The sequence below is a fragment of the Lutjanus erythropterus genome, chromosome 14, assembly GCF_056507025.1.
Source record: "Lutjanus erythropterus isolate fLutEry1 chromosome 14, fLutEry1.hap2, whole genome shotgun sequence".
Lineage (NCBI taxonomy): Eukaryota > Metazoa > Chordata > Actinopteri > Lutjaniformes > Lutjanidae > Lutjanus > Lutjanus erythropterus.
This window is the reverse complement of record NC_139330.1, coordinates 9,903,313-9,924,327: the sequence shown is the minus strand read 5'-3', so window position 1 is coordinate 9,924,327 and position 21,015 is coordinate 9,903,313. Positions and strand designations below refer to the sequence as shown.

Below are 21,015 nucleotides of genomic sequence, written 5' to 3'. Positions count from 1 at the left end.
CTGTTTCTGCGCCACCTTATATTATCTTGGCCTGTGTCATTGAAAACATACATACATTAAATATTTTATAATGAGAAATAAATGCATTTATGCTAAGTTAACAGGCATTCTCAATGTTTTTATTCTCTTTCTTTAGGAAAACAATTTTGGACATTTTAGCCTACTGCATAAATGAGACAAAATAAGTGCATTCAGGTGGAATTGATGGGCCCTTGTGTTCTTTCCTCTCCTCAATATTTACATTTTCAAAGGTTTATAAAAGCTGTACTGCAGATTTGAATCTAAAATTTGCATAGTCTTTTGTTTATTTGGTGACCTGTGTGTCACAACGCAGTCTCTGGGAATGAAAACGTGATTGTGTTGCTGGAGAAATGTTTTAGTGGAAACTGTCCTGTTGGTAAAATCGTGGTTTGTAGTCTTGGAAATATTCATAGAATAATACTCGGACGTTTTTAAGGACAGGTCTATAATAAATAATATATAAATAACGACAATATTAAGCCAGGAGAAATTAGGATGTTTTACTACTTACCTCTGTAGTTTTGCTCCCACATATCTCATGATAAACAAGCTTGGCTGCTTCCTCCTTGGCTTCCCTCTTTGTCCTCCCACTGGCAGCTGGATAGTCCCTCTCACCAACCACAAAGCTGCAGCATCTAACATCACACAAACATAATAACGTATTTAAAATGGTGACCAAATAACTATGAATGAATCAGGATGCAGTGTGCAGACTTACTGAGAAGCACCATTTGGTCCCACTCTTGTAGACTCCACAGCCCTTACAGTCACCCTATTCTTGTGACTGTATTCATTGAGCCAAGATACATAGTTGGTTTGAGTGATACCAGTCTGTTGAACCGGTGCAGGCGGAGCTTGTGATGCATTTTCAGTCTGTCAAGATGACAACAAATGTATGTCAAGGAGATGTACGCTTTGGAGTACAAATATTGGCACAACGATGTAAATAAAGATGTTCAATAATCTCACAGAGTCAACCGCTTCCTCCAACAAGACTTTGAGTGCATTTTTCGCTGCGTTCTGTTTGGCTTCCTTCTTGTTCTTCCCCAGACCATCAGGATACGTCTTGCCATTCAGCAACGCTCTAATGGTAAATCTGAGGAGAAATCAGACAACTTTGTCAGGCAAGATGATGCAAAAATGTGGTGTGACAGATGCTGCCTTCCATATACATGAACCCGCACACTTGTTTAACATCCACAGAGGTAAAGTTATTAACTTGACATCGTGACCCTACAGCCAGCTGGGAGGGACACAGTGTCTTTAGCCCCCTGCAGCCGTGAGGCGACAACTGCTAACCACTGCACCAGCGTGCCATGATACCAAATGTTTCCTGCATGGAGGGCGAAACTGGATTTCTTTCTGAAAAAGAAACCATTAAATTGTGACTTGTTTTTCTTTTTTTTTTTTTTTATATATATAGCTGAATCAATTAATCAAGATAGATTCTGATTTTTGGGGAAGAAATCCAATGTCTCCCAGTTTCAAAAGAAACACGATCATTAGACAACTTTGAACTAATTATGTAAAATAAGTTCAGTCATGTCGCATTTTTAAGGCTCATGTTTTTAAGATGGACCTGCTCAGAGTTATTTGTTTTGCATACTGCCTGACATATCTGTTTCTCCTTCCCATGAAAACAGTATGAATCGATTTATTTGCATTGTGAGTTGGAAAACTTTTTGGAGGGCCACCAGGCACAATGCTTGGGGTCAGATTTGGCCCGCGGGCCACAAGTTGAGTGTCACTGGTATACAATGTTACTTCAAGTGCATGTATGTCATAAGATAAGACAAGATAATTATTACCTTTACTGATCGATCACCTGTAAAGGAAATTCAATTTAACAAAGTAGCACAAGGGACATGTGGTCAAAATACCGTAAATAAATTAAGTAAGAAAAAAAATAGGGATATACTATAAGAGCTACAACGATTAATCACCAATTATTCTGACAATCAATTCATTCATCAAAATGCGAATATTTTCAAGTTTCTTTGCTCCTGTATGACAGTTAACTGAGTTTCTTTGGGTTGTGGACAAAACAAGACATTTGAGGACGTTTATAGACCAGCAAACTAATCGATCAATCACAAGTTAGTTAGTTGAGGCCTTAAATGCTTTATGCAATACATAGATCTGTTTGTATGTGGTAACAGCTTCAGTGTATTGATTAGTGAAAATAAAACACTTGGGGACATTGAATGGCCTAAAGCAACATGCAGAATGACGCTCATTAAACTTTTTTCGAGCTAAGACCATGTGAAACTACTATCCAGTCAGGTTCTGTCATACAGAAGATCCAGATCTCTTTCAATCCTTCTCTCTCGCATAAATCCCACCACAGAATTCATGCAACTCACGTTTTAATGTGGTCGGGGCCGACTGATCCGACGTCCTCATATGAAACCACCGAGCGTGTTTTCTGTGCATACTCGTTCAGTTTGGCGATGTGGTTTTCAGTGTCCATTATAAATGAAATAGCCAACAGGCGGAACTCAAATTACATAAAAATAAGACAACAGAGTGCGAATGTCAGAAGAGTGCATGTTTTCCGTTTTCATCTCATCTCTCTTCCCATGTTTTCTCCCGTCCGAGCCGACTAACAGCCTCACCCGCAGTAAGTTTCGTTTTCTCGGTAAACGTCACACGTCACGGCGCCTTCACGTAGTTGGTAACCCTAGATTTTAGAAACTCTCGCGAGATTTGTACACGACATTTCTTCATTGTGCGCATTTTACAAATTTATATTTTATATATATATTTTATAGTGTGACAACCCCAAGATTAAATATGATAACGTTTACAGACAAAATCACTCGGTTAGGGCTAGGGGGGAAAAAAAAGATATGTTTTGTGTTAAACTTGTAAATCTCGCGAGATCTGTCGCGGGTATGGGATTCCCATCTAAACGCGACCCCTCAGCGAACGTACTTGGAACCAAATTCTAGCAATCACCAACCATGATGCAAAACGTGCACACGTATATGTTCATGTCTAGAAAGGAACCCTTGATTTGAAAAACTCTCGCGAGATTTGTACGTGCTGTTTCTTCCTAGGGACAGAGATCAGTGTGAAGCTTTAGCAACCCCTAGTGTGGATCCCCATTGGGAATCAGTATCTTGTATTTTATAAGTATTTTGTATCATGTTCAAGCACTTCAGAGACATTTAATGCAATTCATTCAATTACATCTTATTTTTTAGTAATCAGTAAATTAAACACAAAGTAATGTATTTCTCAAAACATTTAATGAGAACACAGGTATGCGTTTGCTCTTGAAACATGTCACAAAATTCTTAGCACATCTTTTCAAAATATAAATATTAAAAACGATATCCTAAATTTCCCACAGGATTTCAAAATAAAAATAAAAATCCAAGACCGTCACCCACAAACAGAATAAACACTGATGTTCTTCTAGCGATGGGATCTATTCTGATCACATTATTATCTCAACTGGTTCTTATAAACAAGTGTGACGAGCCTGTCAGATTTTGTTTTTCTCGCGTTCATTCATGGTCTGCTGCTGTATCCCCGGGACAGTTGGAGCACAAGTCCTCTTCATCTGTAAAAAAAAAAAAAAAAAGGAAAGAAAAGAAAAGAAAAATATATACATCAACAAAGGCAATAAAAACAACAATAAAACTACATCCGTGTTGCTATCAGTCTTACCATTATAGGTGGTCCCACACCATATGCAGTAAAAATGGACTCCTCTCAAATAGGATGTCAAAATTTGCAGTTTGTCAAAGGACTGAAACAGAGAGGCACATATCAAATACACTTTAATTTTACTCTGAATTAATCACCACAGAATCCTGTGAGACACATTTATTGTACCTTAGGCCAGTATATTAAAGGGACAGTTTAGACTTTTTTAAGTGGGGTTGTATGAGGTACGTATTGGAGTATTGGAGCAATCAGTTCAGCAATTGCGCATGCAAAAATAAGCACTGCAGTCAAAACAGAGTTGGAGCCGTATATAGTTTATTAAATAGGATGAAAATCTATTTAATATAGGATCTACGGTTGTGGCGAGTTGTTTCTCCTCGTCACACTTGTGGGAGCTCAGGCAGGCTGCAGGAACACTGCAGTAGTGCACAATGAGTGCAAGATTGTAAATGACAATAACAAGTGAGGAAGAGTCCTGCACTGTGAGTTGATCTGTTGAGCTAAGTTGAGTTGTTTATAACTGTCAATTATCTGTCAATGTAAAGTTAAGCCTGTTATCCTGAAAACAAAAGCCTGCTGCTCTGAAAAGAAGAAGTCCAGTGACTGCCTGCCAGACTGCATTAACATATTGCTCAATTTAACTGTAATAAACATCTCTGTGTTCTACAAGATTATTAATGATTTCTTACAACTCGTAAACAGACACTTGCTTATTCAGCAAACATTCAGCATTGATTTAAACTCCAGTTAATGAAAAAGGCAAACAAAAACATTTACGCTAGTTTACAAGTTTACAAGTTTACGCTATATTTAGAATATGTTCATCGCTTTACCTTGCTGTCAAACAGCCTTTTCTGACGGGAATCTGAGGCAGCAGTAGACCTGCAACTTCTGTGTTCTGTGAGGTTAAAGGACTGTTTTTGCCAGTGGAGTTTGGTTGGTTTTGGGAGGAAGGATATTTGGTTTGTATACCAGCGGTTTCCCATCAGTAAAGCTGTCTGACGGCATAGTGAAGCGGTGAGAATATTCAGAATATAGCGCACAATTAACTGATATTGATTTTCTTAGGAGGCTAAAATAGGTTTTGCTGCCGATCCTGTCCACAGCAGTACACTGCTTAGCTTCCTACATCAGTTCTCCTGTAGCGTCTCCAAACTGGAGGCGTGCTGACCGCCATCTACTGTAAGTAATACATTTACTATGGATAATAACCTTATACAACCCCACTTAAAATAATCTGTCAAAGTATGTTACCTTGTAAGTTTTTAGACTAAAATGAAACATTTATTTGACAACAAAATAAATTCATGTTCATATATTAGGATTATGCATTATGTCACTAAATAAACAAGATAAATGAAACACCTACGGTTAATTCTACAAACTCCTCCTCCTCCTTCTCCTCCTCCTCCTCCTCCTCCTTAGGACCGTCATCCTCCTCATCAGTGTCAGCTTTAGGCCAGTACCAGTCCTCCCTGGGAACAGTGATGCCCTGAAAAGACACATCAGACAAAGGATTCACAAACAGAAAACCCAGGGTGCTGTTTTACTGATTTAGAGTGAAATATCAGAATAAGTTAATTATTGTTTTCTCCACTAATGCATGGTAATTTTCAAGCCATGTTTGCATTTATTCTCACTCTAGAGAGAATGAAGAGGGACACTAATTAGCCATAATTCTCCCAACCTTCTGACTGTCAAGCTGCTCACAGGCTCGCCGACTCCTTCCAAGATCTCCTTCGATCTTTCGCTCCTCTCTCTCTGTCCTTACTCTTGACCTAGAATGATAAAAAAAACAAGATTACACACACAGAGACTATGAAACATTTTTCAGGCTTGAAAAATAGGTCCAAATGTCATGTGCTCCACATATTTGGACTCATTTTTCAAGTGACAATATTGTGACAGGATTAATTAATCGATTAATCAAGAAAATTATCAACAGATTGACTGACAATGACAGTAATCGTTAGTTGCAGCCATATATTTAACAGCTCAAGTTTGGAAAGTATGTATCAAGGAAGGGGACGATGTTTAGAGGCAGAGTGTATTTCATAGACAGCTGCAAACTTCACCTAAAATCTTCCAGAGATTTGGTCTCATTCTGTTGTTTGGCTCGCACTTTCTGCCGATAATGTTCAAGTTCCTCCTCGGCTTTTCTTTTCTTCACCTCTTCCAGTCCGATGCCACCTCTGTCTTATTTAGCACACAAAAAATATACATAATAAACACTGTAAGACGTCAGTCAGATTTCACATGTTGTTATCAAATCCACTTTACATGTTAAGATGTATTACCTACCAGTTTTGATATTTAGAGGAATTGGGTCCACCCTCCCTGCTCCTGAAGCGGGAACAGAGATGAGCATTAAGATGCGCAACAAATACAAATGAAGTCACTAAGAACTGTACATTTGAAAGCAGATACGACGCATATATGAAAACAGTTTTGGAAAAAATAAGGTATTTTAAAATGTAAGATGAAGAAATTTACCCTCCTTCCCGAGACCTTGACCAGCTTTGTAGCCCATTTTTTGCAAGAGTGCAAATCCCTTGTTCTCATTGCTGATGGTGTTTTGTAAAGCTGTTTCTCTGCTTTCTTTCTCCTGCTCCTTGAGGGTCTTCTGACGGTTCTTGATATTCTTCTCCTTTTGCTTTTCCTCCTTCTTCATCGCTTCTTTCACCCGCCTCACCATGCTGATACCTGGTTTCACATCTTGTCTGATAGACAGGAGAATAAAGTTATTAAGATAACAGCGTGACAGTGTGGTAGCTATTTATTTGATTAATTTTCACAAATGACAACTGAAAACCCTCAAGTTAACTTTAATAGTACGGCCTCCACAGGGCAATGAACTACATTGTGGTTCCTAAAGTAACAATGTTGACAAAGCCAGGTTTTAAGACAAACAATAGAAACACTAAACGCTTACAGTTTACTGAGAAAAGCATCAGACATGTAATCCTCCTCCTCGTCAGACATTATAACCGCGCAAAAACGAAAAAATGTCAAAAACAACCGCTACAGCGCTTAATTTGTTATCTAGTTACGCGTTTGTATTTGCTCCACTGATGTTTTGGTTCGTTCAAAAATATCTTCCGGGTAGCTACAAGGAAAAACGAAGTATTCAGTTCCGGCACCTTTGACAAATAATGCAAAAAAAGGTGTTTATTTTGAGTGAATAACTATGACAGAAAACGTGACGCAAAGGTATATGTTATAAATGTATTGATTGTGTGCCTATTGTTTTGAACCGTACCGTACATATGTTTTCTTTATTGTCAGAATATTTGACATATGCAGTTTGTTCAATTAAAGAAAAAGACGATTATAAAAACTATGAGTGAACGACTGACGTTGTCTTGTAATATGTCTAATTTATTTTGGGAGGATTCTCACAATATCCTGTTGAATAATAAGTAGATTTTGCCAGCTCCAACATAACGTTAGATTTGTTTCACGCCGGATGAACATTAATGCGACACCACCGATACTCCGTCGTCACGTCATTCATCCTGGGCTCCCGAAACACAGGTAGGATGAACAATTTGGTCAAAAACGTCTCTTATTTCATAAAGGTGTCATTGCTTAGGTGGTTTTGAACAGCTGAATGTTTTAGAAAGATGTCGACAGATATCTAAGCTATCGTTCAGTTTGGGCGACAGTGTGTAACCGCCGGAGTTTAGCTGGTTCCTCGTAGGATCCAGCTAGCTTAGCATGCTAACAGTCGCTTATCAACAGCTGGAGGCAGGAGGCAGCTGTCAACACAGAACAACAAAGTGTTAGCGATTCTCAGCTTTGTTATCTTACTTCAATACATTTTGTACAACAAATTTGGACAGATTTAAAAACGTTTAAATGAGTGACAGCTCCCATAACTCTATGCATACTTAAAACATAATAAAGTCATTGTAAGGACGATAAATGTCTACAAATCTTAAGTGACTCATAAAGTGCAGTTATGATGCTTTTTAGGTCATAATCTGATTGGCTAAATATTAGGGGACAGACTGACAAGGCACACCTAATATTTCAATTTAAATTTTCATGCTTTATTGACATGAAAAGACAGTGCTTCTATTGCCAAAGGAAATAAACATTAAGAATTCTAAGAGCAAGAACAACAATAATAAATGCATGCATATGTGTACAATCACAAATCCTAATAAATAAGACATTGGATCTAAAATATTACAATCAATCAACAAGCAAACCAATAGGACCTGATTGATATTGGATTTTTTGAGGCCAATAGCAACATTAAGCAGTAAAAAAATCTGAGAATTTTGACATGACGGTTAATTAACTATCACTATAATTTAGTAGCTAATTGATAATCAATTTATCATTGCATCTCCAAAACAAACAAATTTGTTTCTTTCTCAGAGTTTCATCAGTCATGGTAGTCAGATACTCTGCTATAATATATATTTTGATACATAATTGCAGAGGCGAGGGTGAACAGTGTTAGAAGGACCTCGCCATGGAGCTGGCTCACAGTCTGCTGCTCAATGAAGATGCCTTGGCCCAGATCACCGAAGCAAAAAGGCCTGTCTTCATCTTTGAATGGCTCCGCTTCTTGGATAAAGTGCTTGTGGCAGCAAACAGGGTGAATATTCAGATTCAGAGGCATTGTTTTTCTGAGTAGGTTTCCATAAAAAAAGCAGCTCGTGACTTTACTGTGTGCTTGATTGGCAGGTGGATGTGAAGGAGAAGCAGAAAAAGCTGGTGGAGCAGCTGACAGGACTGATCAGCAGTGCCCCTGGACCACCGACGAGAAAACTGCTGGCCAAAAACCTCGCTACCCTCTACAGCATCGGCGACACCTTCACTGTTTTCCAGACTCTGGATAAATGCAACGAGATCATCAAAAGCAAAGATGACACACCTGCATACCTGCCAACAAAACTGTGAGATCCCATTTAATCACTTCACACTGTGCTACGTAACAGTCACAGTGTATATACATAATCTGCTTGATAGTACTCTGGTACTCCTGTAGAAGTAAAAGTAGTCCTCGAAATAAGTACTCTAGTTAGAGTACGAAAGTATTTACTAAACTTGAGTTGCGACAAAAAACATAGATACTCCACTGTTATCTTCCCCAAGTCTTTTTATCTGATGTGGAAATAAATTATTTCACCCACATATGGTCTCCCTCTGGTAAAGGTAAATAAGTAAACATGACTGCATTTATTTGTGGTGAAGTGACAAATAATCTGCCACATATACAGCAGGAAATTATCCCCAGTCTGTATCTCTTAAGTGCGATCCCAGAATATCGCATTATGTACACAATATTTAGAATATTTTCACCACAGTCCTTTCTGACAGAAACTGCCCTTATGTAAGCCAAATATCGCTCTTTCCAAATCAACCAAATTCCATATGCAAAATCAGTAATTTTACCTCACAGAACACAGGAGGTGCTGGTCTACTGTTGCCTCAATCAGTTAATTTGTTTGTGTAATTGTGTGACTTTTGTGAATCTGAACTTTCCTTTTTAAACACCAACGTCACACAATAACACAAACAAACTCACAGATCGAGGAGCCAATAGGATTCTCTTATGGGGACAAGCTGAAGAACCCTTTATGGTTCTAGTTATCCCCTTTATTTCTAACAGTAAAAGTGATGATTTTTCTCTTTAAAAAAAAAAAACTGATCAAGTAAGGGTAAAAAGCATGCTGCATTAAAACTACTCAGATAAATAGAATTTCTCAAAAAAGTTACCCGACTACATTTAATGAAGGAAATGTAATGTAATGTAAGTAATCACTGGCATTAACGTACACAGTAAGCTGCTAAGAACCGCTTTCAATATTTCAGTCACATACTATAGGTCCACCTTCAAGGGTATTAGCAGTTAAGCCAAATGTTAATCTGCAGATGACATTTCACATTTAAAATGGCGGATTAAGTATCCATGAGCAGATATTTTGTTGTGATTCTTGTTGTGTTAATGGAAACAGTAGTTGCAGCTGCATCAGTGATGTCCTGCAGGGTTTTATTCATCATTCTTTTATAGCTGCTTATTTTTGTCCCCATTCATTTTGGATGTGGGGCACATGAGGGTCAAGAACTCCTTGCTAACCCCGAAGCCACTGTGCTACTCCCTGCATTATTTTAGTATCAATAAGAATGAGTCTGGAACTTTGAGGTTAAACATAACTCATGTTACATCATCATTTAACCTGTTCTGAGTTCTCAACTTCTTCTTTTCTTGCACTGCATTGTTTATTAAACTCTAATGTATACTTTCATTTTGATGCATACAATAACTTTTCTTGCAGTGCTGCAGTGGCCTGTGTTGGAGCTTTCTATGAGAAGATGGGCAGGATGCTGGGAAGCTCCTTTCCAGACACCATTAATAATCTTTTGAAGGCATTAAAGAGTGCAGAGGTATGACCAGAATGCAGTTTTCCATTTTCTTATAGCAGGAATATATTTGGTCTAAATGTATATTGGAATATAGGAGCAATAATGCATATCTAGAGAGGTTTATTATTAAGAATCTGATGTGACTAAGGATGTAAAAATATATCCAACATTGCAATATCGCTAAAAACGTCTAAATACAATATCTACTGTGATATTACAGGGTTAATTATTTTATCTTATCATTTTAATTTGACTTTATTTGATTTATTTATTTAGATTTTACTCACTGCTGCATTGTTTTTGTTTTGCAATTGTATAAACATAATTTGAGCCACTAATAATTCATGCCACTTTTTTGCACGTGCTTAGGTCATGGCTGCAACTTTTATTTTTTATTTTATTAAAGAAGGAAAGCAAAATGCACCTTAAATTAAAAGGAAAAGCAAATGTAATACAAACGAAAATGCAGATTTATTATTTTATAAAGGACATTTTTTTAAATAAATATCCTGTTGTATCAAGTTTTTCCATTGTTACATCTCTAGACGGGACATTTATTTTAATCCTCATGCTTTCACCTTTACTTTGTTGATCTAGTCCCAAGGCAGAGGGGAGATTCTTCTCAGTCTGCAGAAGGTGCTCAGCGGACTGGGTGGAGCTGCAGCTTCATGTCACAGAGATATCTACAAGAATGCCCGCTCTCTGCTCACAGACAGGTCCATGGCTGTACGCTGTGCGGTAGCAAAGGTTGGTCTCAGAAAAATGCCTAATGTAGCTGTGAAGGAGTGAACAAAAGTATATTAGATTTAGTAGATGTGGTCAAACAAAAGGAAGTATTATTATTATGTTGCAGCCTGCTGAATGTTTGTGAAGGTTGCTTTCACTGGCGGAGGATTCCTACAAAGACCTGACACCACTGTAAGATAATGTTCAAATGTTTTCACCCCAAAACAAACGTTTCTCCAAATATTAGCAGCTTTTGTTGAGGCCTTTTGTGGGATCTTCCAGCAACATTCAAGGCTGCACTTCCTGCTTCTGTTCAAGGAAACTAAAAGAGAAAGAAGGGACGTTACATCACTATGGAACAATCTGTGCTCTGCATGGTGCCAGACTTTGGTACCAGCTCTTTTGAAACCTATGGAAGAAACTCGCTAAAACTCACCATATTTACATTGTATAACCTTTGATGAAGAAATGCCTCTAAAAATGAAAGAAGACACTTCAGAGAATAACTTCAAATAGCATGACTGACACTGCATCTCCCATAAGCCTCAATAGAACTGACTTTAAAGCCCTCTGCGACCATTGTTTTGGAAACAGTTTGATTTTTCCCTATAAGAAATGAGTAAAGCAATGCCATGACAGTAGAACAACTTTCCACCATTAGAAAAAAAAAAAACATTTGCACACACTTGCGATGTCATTTATGTTAATCAAGCTCAAATGCGTTGCTCAAATCTCCTGACAGTTGCGAAAGATGATTTCCTGTTTTGAAACAATGACAATTGTACTATAGATTTTGCAAAGGTTGTGTGTCCAGTATGTCATGTTGTAATGGTATGACCGTGGTTGCTTTGGGTGCCAGTTTGGTCAGTGCCTAAAAATACATGTATCAGGTTGTGAGTCATTATTTTTAAATTAGTCAACACACACAGGACTTAAGATCGGACCATGTCAAAGCTCAAAACCCATGTCCTGAACCCTCAAGAAGACGCATCCAGAAGCAAAACATATGATTCAGGAACAACAAACAACAAATTCATTGTAATTGATAAAAGGTTTTGGGTCATTTTTTAAGAAAAAATGACTAAATTCTCAGATTTTTATTTTATCAACCAAGCAACTAATCGATTAACTGCGAAAATAATCGCCAGATTTTATTGATAATTAAAATAATTATTAGTTGTTTCCTGTACATGCATAATGTGGATGTTAATAACAGGACTCCATCCTTCTTCTTCTTGTCTGCTCAGTGCCTGTTGGAGCTGCAGAACGAGGCCGTATTCATGTGGACCACAGAACTGGAGAACGTGGCCACGTTGTGTTTCAAAGCCTTGGAAGGATCCAACTACGGTGTTCGGGTGGCAGTCGCCAAACTGCTGGGGACGGTCATGGCCACTGCCTTGATGCCCAAACAAGCAGCCGGTAAGAAAAAAAAGAGTTGGTTGGTGTAGTATGTTTGGCTTCTTTCATGTTTTTCTTATCTGTATGGTTTTCTGTATCTGTAGCTGTTTATGCATCTAGATTATTTTGGTGTGCCAAGTTTTAGAGATATCAGCTGCTGAGATGTCTGCCTTCTCTCAAATATAATGGAACTAGATGTCACTTAGCTTGTGGTGCTTAAAGTGCCAAAGAATAGGGAAATAATAGTCCACAGACCTTGTTGTGAGCAGTTGTATTTAGTTGAAAGAGTCCCAGTAGATTTTACTGGAGAAAGAAAGTAGTTCCCACATGAAGCTGCTCACAACAAGGTCTGTGGATTATCTTGAGTAACTGCGTCATGATTTCTGGAAAGAGACATTACTGTTGAGTTTTTGGGTGCCATCTGTTTCCATTATGGCAGCCACTCTTTGGCTGATATCTCATCAACTCACAACAAAACTATCTAGATGGATAAACAGCACTACAAGCCCGAAGAAAAATATGTATTTTGGATTTTGGGGTGAAATATTCCGTTAAGTAGACTCACCACTTTCTTTCTATTTCAGTTTCTTCATGATCTTGATACTTTTTTCCTCAGTGATGCGTCAGAACGTGAAGCGGGCCACTCTGGAGGAGGTGCTGGAGCTGATGGCCACGGGCTTTCTGCGTGGTGGATCTGGTTTCCTGAAGAGCGGAGGGGAGATGTTGAAGGGTGGAGGCTCTGTCAGCAGGGAGGTGCGGGTGGGCGTCACACAGGTGAGGTGAAATCTGGAGAACAAGAACAAGAATCTGAGCCCACGTTGTCTGATTCAACCATTTCACACAAGAACTTTCTTCATCCTCCGCAGGCCTATGTCGTGTTTGTGACTACGCTTGGTGGTCAGTGGCTGGAGCGCAACTTTGCCACATTCCTGTCCCACGTTTTGGACCTGGTGTCTCACCCACGGGCCACGCAGACACATGTTGAGGCGGTGTATTCACGTCGCTGTGTCTCCTTCATGCTGCGTGCCACCCTGGGGGGCTTGCTCGGAGAGAAAGCGCAAATTGCAGCCGGCAAAGAAATCTGCCAAGCCATCAGCAAGCAAATGAGGGCTGTGGGTAAGGAGGATGGGGGGGAAATATCACGGTTCAGAGCATTACAGAGTAAGTACTCATCCATTATTACCACTTTTAATTCACCCTTCATTCAGTCTCTAAAATTCTTGCATGGTTTGCGCTTGTGTTGCATATGGAGATGGTTTTTCTTTTCTGCCTTTTGTTGTGTGCGGAGATGGCTTTCCCTATTTCTGCTTTCCCTCTTGCTTTCTGCCTTTGCTTCTTTTGGATCACTCTGCTCTTTCTTTAACCACAAGCAGCATCATCATGTCAGTAACATTATCCACTGCCGGCTCAGCATTCGAGCTACTCGCACTTGCATTATTGCATCGCCTTCCGTGGCTGTTTGCCTGTGAATTCACATTCTGTTATTGCATTACAGTCCCTAAAGAGCAGATAACATAACTCTTTCTGACTGTTGACATCAGGCTTACACCATCGGAAAAACTGCATGTGCCACTAAATTCACTGACACAAAGTAGGAACAAGCCATTTCCCCCCACAGCAACAAGATGTAATATTTGCAAGTTTGTCCATCATTCAGTTTTATTGATTTCAGTTCATCCAAATTTCCTTTTTTTTCAGCCTTACAACAACACATCAATCATTTTTATAATCACCTTTACGTCATTCACAAAGGATGATTCTTACTCTGATTTGCTTTGCAACCTTTAAACTGATGTACGAACACCAATTCCAAAAAAGTTGGGACATTGTATAAAATGGTAATGAAAACAGAATGCAATGATATTCAAAAAACTTTTCAACTTTTATTCAGCTGAATATGGTACAACGACAAAATATTTAATGTTCAAACCAAAACTTTATTGTTTTTGTTAATATGCACTCATTCTGAATTTGATGCCAGCAACACATTGAAGAAAAGTTGGGACAGGAGCAACAAAAGACTGGGAAAATTGTTGAATGCACAAAAAACACCTGTTGGGAACATTCAAAAGGTAAAGAGGTTAATTGGTAACAGGTGATAGTATCACGATCGGGTGTTAAAGGGGCATCCTCGAGAGGCTCGTGGACGAGATGAGGTTCATCACTTTGTGAAAAACTGTTTAAGAAGTGCCTTTCTCAACACGAAACTGCAGGAACTACAGTCCATAATATCATTAAAAGATTCAGACAATTCAGAGAAATCTCTGCATCTAAGTGGCAGGGATGAAAAACAATATTTAATGGCCATGACTCTTGACCCCTCAGGCAGCACGGCATCAAAAACCGGCATTATTCTATAAAAGATATTACTACATGTGCTTGGGAACACTTAAGAAAACTGTTGTCGACAAACACAGTTTGTTTTTTCGGTTGATTATAGGTCAAAAAGTTTTTGTAAATCATTGCATTCTATTTTTATTTAGGTTTTACTTGGGGTCCCAACTTCTTTGGAATTGGGTTTTTGTAAACTGTGTGAAACATATGGTCTTTTGTTGATATTGATGTTGAAACTGATTTTGAAAAAGATGTTGAATGTGGTCCTGGGCTCTTCACTGTACTTTCTGCTTGTAGCTTTTCCAACCAGCTGGATCTGTGAGACTTCTTGAAATTAGACTTTGTGGAATATTTATGCAAAAAGTGACTTGTAAAATGTGTCCTGGAGCCATTATGGCTGTGGGATCCCCTTATGAGTATATTCTATCTTGTTAAGTTTAATGAAACAACATGACTGCCACAGTTCAAGAAGCAGCTTTAAATCTCTTCCTGAAGTCATTAAATTGACTTTCTCCTTGTGTGTGATCTGTCTTGTCTGTCTCCTCTTTAGAGCTCTGAGGATTTAAGTTCTTGATAAATTACCATCAGACAGGCTTACCAGCGAGCTACCTGAATTCAGATGAAGTTTTAGTCTGGCTTTACACAGTGAAACTTTGACGCAGCTTTAGCTGATTGAAGCTTAGGTGGAATTAAATTGCAACTGAGTTACATGCTGTAAATCTCAGTGCAACACACCTGAAACTTGTCTGAACCTCGGCTGCAAAAGTTGCAAAACTCTCAACTTTGTGAAACTAGTTTTACGCAACAGTCAATCAAAGTATTGATTATCTGAATGATGATATCAAGGTATGATGCAGAGTGATTCCAACTCATTTCAACTGATTAATTTAAACTTGGCAGCTTATTATTACCAAAATAATAAGATGGTTTTTTAAGGAGATGATCGTTGTAGACTTTATACAGGGTGTTAGTGCTGTCAACTAGGGCTGCAACTAACGATAGAAATAAAGAAAATTATACAAAATAAGAACAAAGATGCTAAAGTACTTGATACAATCAAGCAAGAAGGCAATAGAACAGATGAAAAAAAAAACAATATAGCCAGCTAAATTTAGTGAAATTTACTTTTGCGTGTTGTTGCATAACACCATGATGACTTTTCAAGTGCATCGCGTAAACTTCAGGTTGCACGGAAATTAAGTTTCACGCAATTTGCCACAAATTGTGTGAAAGTTTGACCATGTAAACCCAGTCTTAGTCTTTCTTTGTCAGTCACATCGATCCTTTAATACAAACATACTCATTTTTTCTTGGCATTGTATCTTCCTTGTTTGAAAAAAATCCTCAGAGCTCTGTGTTTGTGGCATATAGCAGCGTGGTGTTCCTCAGTATTTTGATTGTAGATCCTAGTTCTGTAGTTGAAAGATGTGTGACAGCATGTACATGGACTAATGTGGCCGGCCAGTTATTACAGTGTATTTTTCTGTAACATGTCTGGCGATTAGAATTAACTTTGTAAATCTAACAAGAAGTGCCTTGTTTATGAGAAAAAATCTCAATCCTAAATTGCAGTTCAGTGCAGACCACCTTATCCATTAATGCTGCACCCGTTCTATATTAGTATATAATCATGTTTTTAAGGATTTTTGATCCTGTCTGACTCGAGCATTTCTGCATTTTATTCTGACAAACCCTCCTTGTTTGCTTCTCTGTCTCTGCCACGTGTTTTTCTTTCCAGAGGCTGTCGTGAATGACATCAGTGGAGAGAACAAGGCAGGAGCAGCTGATGTCTCGGCCAGTCAGCACGTGATGGTGTGTGCGCTGAAAGAGCTCGGCAGTCTTGTTCAGAGCCTGAGTGCCACAGCTTCACCGCTCATCCAGGAGCCTTCTATAGGTGAGACACACAGCATGTTAGCTGGGAGGCTCGATGCAGTCCTCTCAGCCTGATAACAAACAACCTTTTTATGGAACTTTCATGTTTTTACCCAAACAAACATCTTAAATCCATTTCTTTCACTGACTAAAATAAATAAAGAACTCACTGTGTATGCAGTTGTTTCATATTACTCTAAATACTCGATTACTCGTTTCACATACTCCACGTCCTCTTCCTCAGGCCTCCTTGAAACCGTGACCTCGGTGCTGCTGCACCCGAGCATGGCGGCTCGTTTGGCGGCTGCGTGGTGCTTGCGCTGCGTTGCCGTGGCGCTGCCCTATCAGTTGACCCCACTGCTGGACCGCTGTGCAGAGAGAATCAACAACCTGAAGAGTTCACCTGAGGCAGTGAGCGGCTACAGCTTTGCCATGGCTGCTCTGCTGGGAGGCGTGCACCAGTGTCCACTGGGTATCCCTCACTCCAAGGGCAAGGTGTGCAGCCTCAGAATATAATCTTACTGGTTCCCTCAGGGCGGCTACAGGTCCTGAAGACCTCTTAAAATATCACAATTCACATTTAATATTAAATTAAATGGTCTTAAATTGTGTTCTGGAGTGTCTTATATGTTTGTTGATCGCTGGAATTCAGTAAATGTTTTGGCAAAAAGATGAGCTGTAAAAAAAATGGAGCAATCACCTGTCCAATCTGCACAAGGAAGTTGACTAGAATTACTATGACAACAGGCTGTCTGTCAGCTTAATGAGACATGATAGCATTTACCTATTTATTTAAAATCCATATGTAAATAGAATAAAATAAAAAAATAAAAAAATAAATAATATAAAATAGAGAATCTCAATAATTTCAATATTATTTAGCTCAACCAGTTATTGTCATTTTGATTTTTTTATCATTTTGAACTTACAATATATGTATTTACTCAGAAGAGTATAGTTTTATTACAAAAATGGCCTTAAATTTAATTAAACAGTCTCATTAAAAAAAACTATATTTAACTTGGTGGTACATGTAGACACCCTGTAATGTCTTGACTTTCTTTACCAGCCTTAATGATAAGATCCTTAATTAGTCCCACAACAGGGAAATCTGCAGTGTTACAGAAGCAAATTGGATAACAAAAATAGAACAAAGCAGCAATAAAATAATGAATAAGTAAACAAACAATATTAACAAGTACAAGGTACAATATGCACAAGAGGAAACATAAATATAGGAGCAGTATATACAAAATAAACAGTAAACAGTTGAATTTACACCATTGCACAGGTGAATTATCGATATTCCACATGATTTCCCTGTATGGAATTAAAGATTGTTGTTTTCTTGTAGTTGGTGGTGAGTATAGCTGAAGACCTCCTGAGGACAGCTGCTCAGAACAGTCGTCTGTCCCTGCAGCGCACACAGGCTGGATGGCTGCTGCTGGGTGCCCTCATGACTCTGGGTGAGTCTCCCAGACATCTCTCTCTCTCTCTTATCTCTTATCTTTGGTTTGTCAACAACACTGTCTTCCTCTTCCTGACAACACTGACAACACGTTTCCTGTGCAGGTCCCTCCCTTGTGCGCTATCACCTTCCCAAGATGCTGCTGCTGTGGAGGAACGTGTTCCCTCGCTCCCAGAAGGAGCTGGAGGCAGAGAAGGCCAGAGGAGACTCCTTCACCTGGCAGGTCACCCTGGAGGGCCGAGCTGGAGCTCTGTGTGGTAAAGAAACACACCTCCCTCTACACCAACGCATGCTAATGTAGTGTAGTGTTAGCAGACACAAGTTTGACCAATGTTCCTGTTTGATTTTGATTTGATTTGCTTCAAACATTAAAAAAATAAAAAGTGAGAAATACAAATCAACGTATCATGTTTGAAAAAGAGTTGTTAGAAGCAGCATGCATGTGTAGTCCTACCCCTCTAGCCATGCATACCAATGCATTTATAAATCATGTAAACCCTCTGTCCTTCCCAGCATCCATCCCTACAACAAAACCAGCGTGTTCCTCCGATAATCAACAGCACTTTAAGCTCGAACAATAGTATCACCACTGATGTGCTTTACATTCCTCTTCCTCACTTCTGTGCCTTGCAAAAATAATTTTTTGTACACGTTTTTAAACTGATGTTTTTAATCTGATTTCATCAAATGATATGCACACGCTTTTAAGACTGGTGCAAAAACAGTTTGTTTTAAATTGAATTAAGTTAAACCCTCCCCCCTCTGTCCGTAAACATTTTTTGTATGTTGCTAGGAAGTAAATTATTTCTTGTTTTATACATGACTTTGTTCCTTTCCTCTGCAGCCATGCGCAGCTTCGTGGCCCACTGTCCTGAGCTGCTTACAGAGGACGTGATCCGTCGACTGATGACTCCCATCGAATGTGCCATGACTATGATGTCTCAGTGAGTGTGATGCTTTTAAGTATGATTTCCCTTTGACAGTATAAAGATACAGAGGTTTTCTGAAATTTGTTGCAGGATTTCACACAGACAGTTTGTTAGGCTTCAAGCCCAAAGGGTTAGACCCCTGTTGAGTTCATGACAGTTTATTATTAGTATTTATCTTAAGCCACGACTCAAATTGCCTTGAGCTGGAATGAGACTGAAACATGGAACTCTGGCCAGTCACCAGAAATCATGTGCATTTGGTTGCCGTGATGTAGGAGGCCAGTTGGCTACAAGGTGACCCTATAATTAATGCAAAATAATGCAAATCTGGGAAGGCCACACCCCTCACAATGTAAGTCATGCTAATTAGCATGAACTGGAAAACAGGAAGGTGACATCTCCTTTTTATTTCGACTCTATTAACACTTAATTGGGTACACAACATCGTTGAACTGAGATACATATTTCTGTTGTAAATTAGCAAAATCAGACAAAAAGCATGGCTGCCACAAGTCAAAATGTATTTGCAAAGGGCTGGGCTTATTGGAATGAATTCATTAAACATTTGTCCAATAAACATAAAACTAAACACACGACTTCAGGCCGTTATTGGGAATAGTTCTACTTTTTGAGCCCCGCCCATAGGAGATTTGACAAATACTACAAACTGGAGTTTCACAAATTTTGGTGTGGTAGGGGTATTGACTAAAATCTTACGTGCCATGTTGATTGGTGCAAGTGGATGTGGCCTATCATATATTTGCTTATAGACCCATCTGCTGAACGGACACACCAGGTTTCTTTCAAAATCCGATGAAAGGGATGCAAATGGCTGCAGACTTTGTGATGAGAAAACAAGTGTGTGATTGGTCTCGCTCCTTTAAACAGAATGAAACTTGCTAAACTGACTTTGCTTGGCTTTCTGAAGCCTGATAGATGCTCGTTGCTGTTTGCAGCTTTAGTTTTGACCAATTGCTCTGCTTGAGTGAAAAAGGGCTTCAACCTGCTGCATTGCCACTTGCAGCTATATTTAGTTATGTATTGGTGTGCTTGCTATTTCTTGTGTTTCTTTCATTTTTCTGTCTTACGATTGTGATGTTTTCTCCTTCTGTCAGTGTCCCTGCCATCATTAAGGTCCACGGTGCTCACCTGAAAGCAAGTGCCGCGATGGTGAGGCTCAGGTTGTACGACATCCTCGCTCTGCTGCCTCCTAAAACCTACGAAGGTAACACCGTCACTTCTGCATTTATTTATTTTTTCCTCACAAAAGTTAAGAACCTTAATGGTGTTTTAAAAGCTGTAATCTTGTTCTTCTGCAGGCAGCTTCAACGCCCTCCTCAGGGAGCTGGTGGCAGAGTTCACTTTGACCGACAACTCGGCCAACACCACCACCTCTTTGCTGCGCTCTCTCTGTCACTATGACGACAGTGTGCTCATGGGGTCGTGGCTACAGGAGACTGACCACAAGTCCATAGAGGATCAGGTCAGTAGAATCATAAATGATATGACAAACCCAAAATATAATACGATTAGAATAAAAATACGAATGTGTGGTTGGTTTGGATTCTCATTATGTTTTGTACTTGTACATCTATTGGAAAAGATATGATTTAAAGTTATTTCTTTAAGGAGGAATACAGATATATGGTTAATTCTACAAGATAATTATATGTCGTAAACTTACTGTCAGTCTCTGTATTGTATCACTTTAGTACTGAAAATAAAAATATTGTGCGTTTGTTCTTTAACAGCTGCAGCCCAACAGTGCGTCTGGCAGCGGAGCTCTTGAACACGATCCCTCCTCCATCTACCTGCGGGTCCCTGTAGGCGAGGCCATCCCAGGGCCTCTCCCTTTGGGCGTGTCAGTCATCGACGCTTCAGTGGCGCTGTTCGGTGTGGTTTTCCCCCACGTGTCCTTCAAACACAGGTGAGACGTTTAGCTGTTTTTACAAGTGACTGTAATATTTGCAACATGTCAACATCTGCTTATTCTCTTGTTGGTGTAAATTTCCTGCAGAGTTTAATTATAGTTTTGTATTTTTCATTAGTGTTTATTTCATTTTTTAAATTTTTGTTTTAATGTTATTTAATTTTTTTTTTCAATTGTGAGGGCAGTTGGCAAATTTAGTGACACATTGAGTCATGCAGACATCCCAGTTTTATTTTACTTTATTTTAGTAAAAGTAGTCACAATATTGTTTCAGTTATTTT

The 21,015-nt window shown here is 39.0% G+C and overlaps 3 protein-coding genes across 4 annotated transcripts in view; 1 reads left to right on the top strand and 2 right to left on the bottom strand.

The window, feature by feature from the left end:
• The window catches only part of LOC146315198 (uncharacterized), a 34,957-nt gene extending 32,356 nt beyond the window's left edge, over positions 1-2,601 (bottom strand). Inside the window, 3 exon segments of the mRNA XM_084736537.1 lie at positions 533-656; positions 740-1,117; positions 2,385-2,601. Of these exon segments, the coding sequence (XP_084592663.1) occupies positions 533-656; positions 740-1,117; positions 2,385-2,491 (609 nt within the window). The 5' untranslated portion in view covers positions 2,492-2,601.
• A 906-nt stretch (positions 2,602-3,507) lies between these two features.
• On the bottom strand, positions 3,508-6,767 carry gpatch11 (G patch domain containing 11). The gene is made up of 8 exons (XM_084735879.1): positions 6,629-6,767; positions 6,190-6,416; positions 5,998-6,039; positions 5,772-5,892; positions 5,384-5,474; positions 5,066-5,188; positions 3,697-3,778; positions 3,508-3,589 (listed from the first exon to the last, which is right to left on the bottom strand). The coding sequence occupies exons 1-8, from the start codon at positions 6,676-6,678 to the stop codon at positions 3,534-3,536; spliced, it is 792 nt and encodes a 263-aa protein (XP_084592005.1). The 5' UTR covers positions 6,679-6,767; the 3' UTR covers positions 3,508-3,533.
• A 1,349-nt stretch (positions 6,768-8,116) lies between these two features.
• heatr5b (HEAT repeat containing 5B) overlaps positions 8,117-21,015 on the top strand; it is a 30,480-nt gene continuing 17,581 nt past the window's right edge. The window contains exons 1-15 of one of the 2 annotated variants that reach the window (XM_084735471.1): positions 8,117-8,305; positions 8,395-8,606; positions 9,990-10,098; positions 10,675-10,824; positions 12,051-12,222; positions 12,818-12,975; positions 13,068-13,317; positions 16,274-16,429; positions 16,652-16,902; positions 17,762-17,873; positions 17,980-18,132; positions 18,720-18,819; positions 19,920-20,029; positions 20,124-20,287; positions 20,556-20,731. In XM_084735471.1, the coding sequence (XP_084591597.1) occupies positions 8,180-8,305; positions 8,395-8,606; positions 9,990-10,098; positions 10,675-10,824; positions 12,051-12,222; positions 12,818-12,975; positions 13,068-13,317; positions 16,274-16,429; positions 16,652-16,902; positions 17,762-17,873; positions 17,980-18,132; positions 18,720-18,819; positions 19,920-20,029; positions 20,124-20,287; positions 20,556-20,731 (2,399 nt within the window). In that variant the 5' untranslated portion in view covers positions 8,117-8,179. Of the gene's footprint in view, positions 8,306-8,394; positions 8,607-9,989; positions 10,099-10,674; positions 10,825-12,050; positions 12,223-12,817; positions 12,976-13,067; positions 13,363-16,273; positions 16,430-16,651; positions 16,903-17,761; positions 17,874-17,979; positions 18,133-18,719; positions 18,820-19,919; positions 20,030-20,123; positions 20,288-20,555; positions 20,732-21,015 lie in introns of both variants that reach the window. The other variant, XM_084735470.1, reaches the window with a different exon arrangement.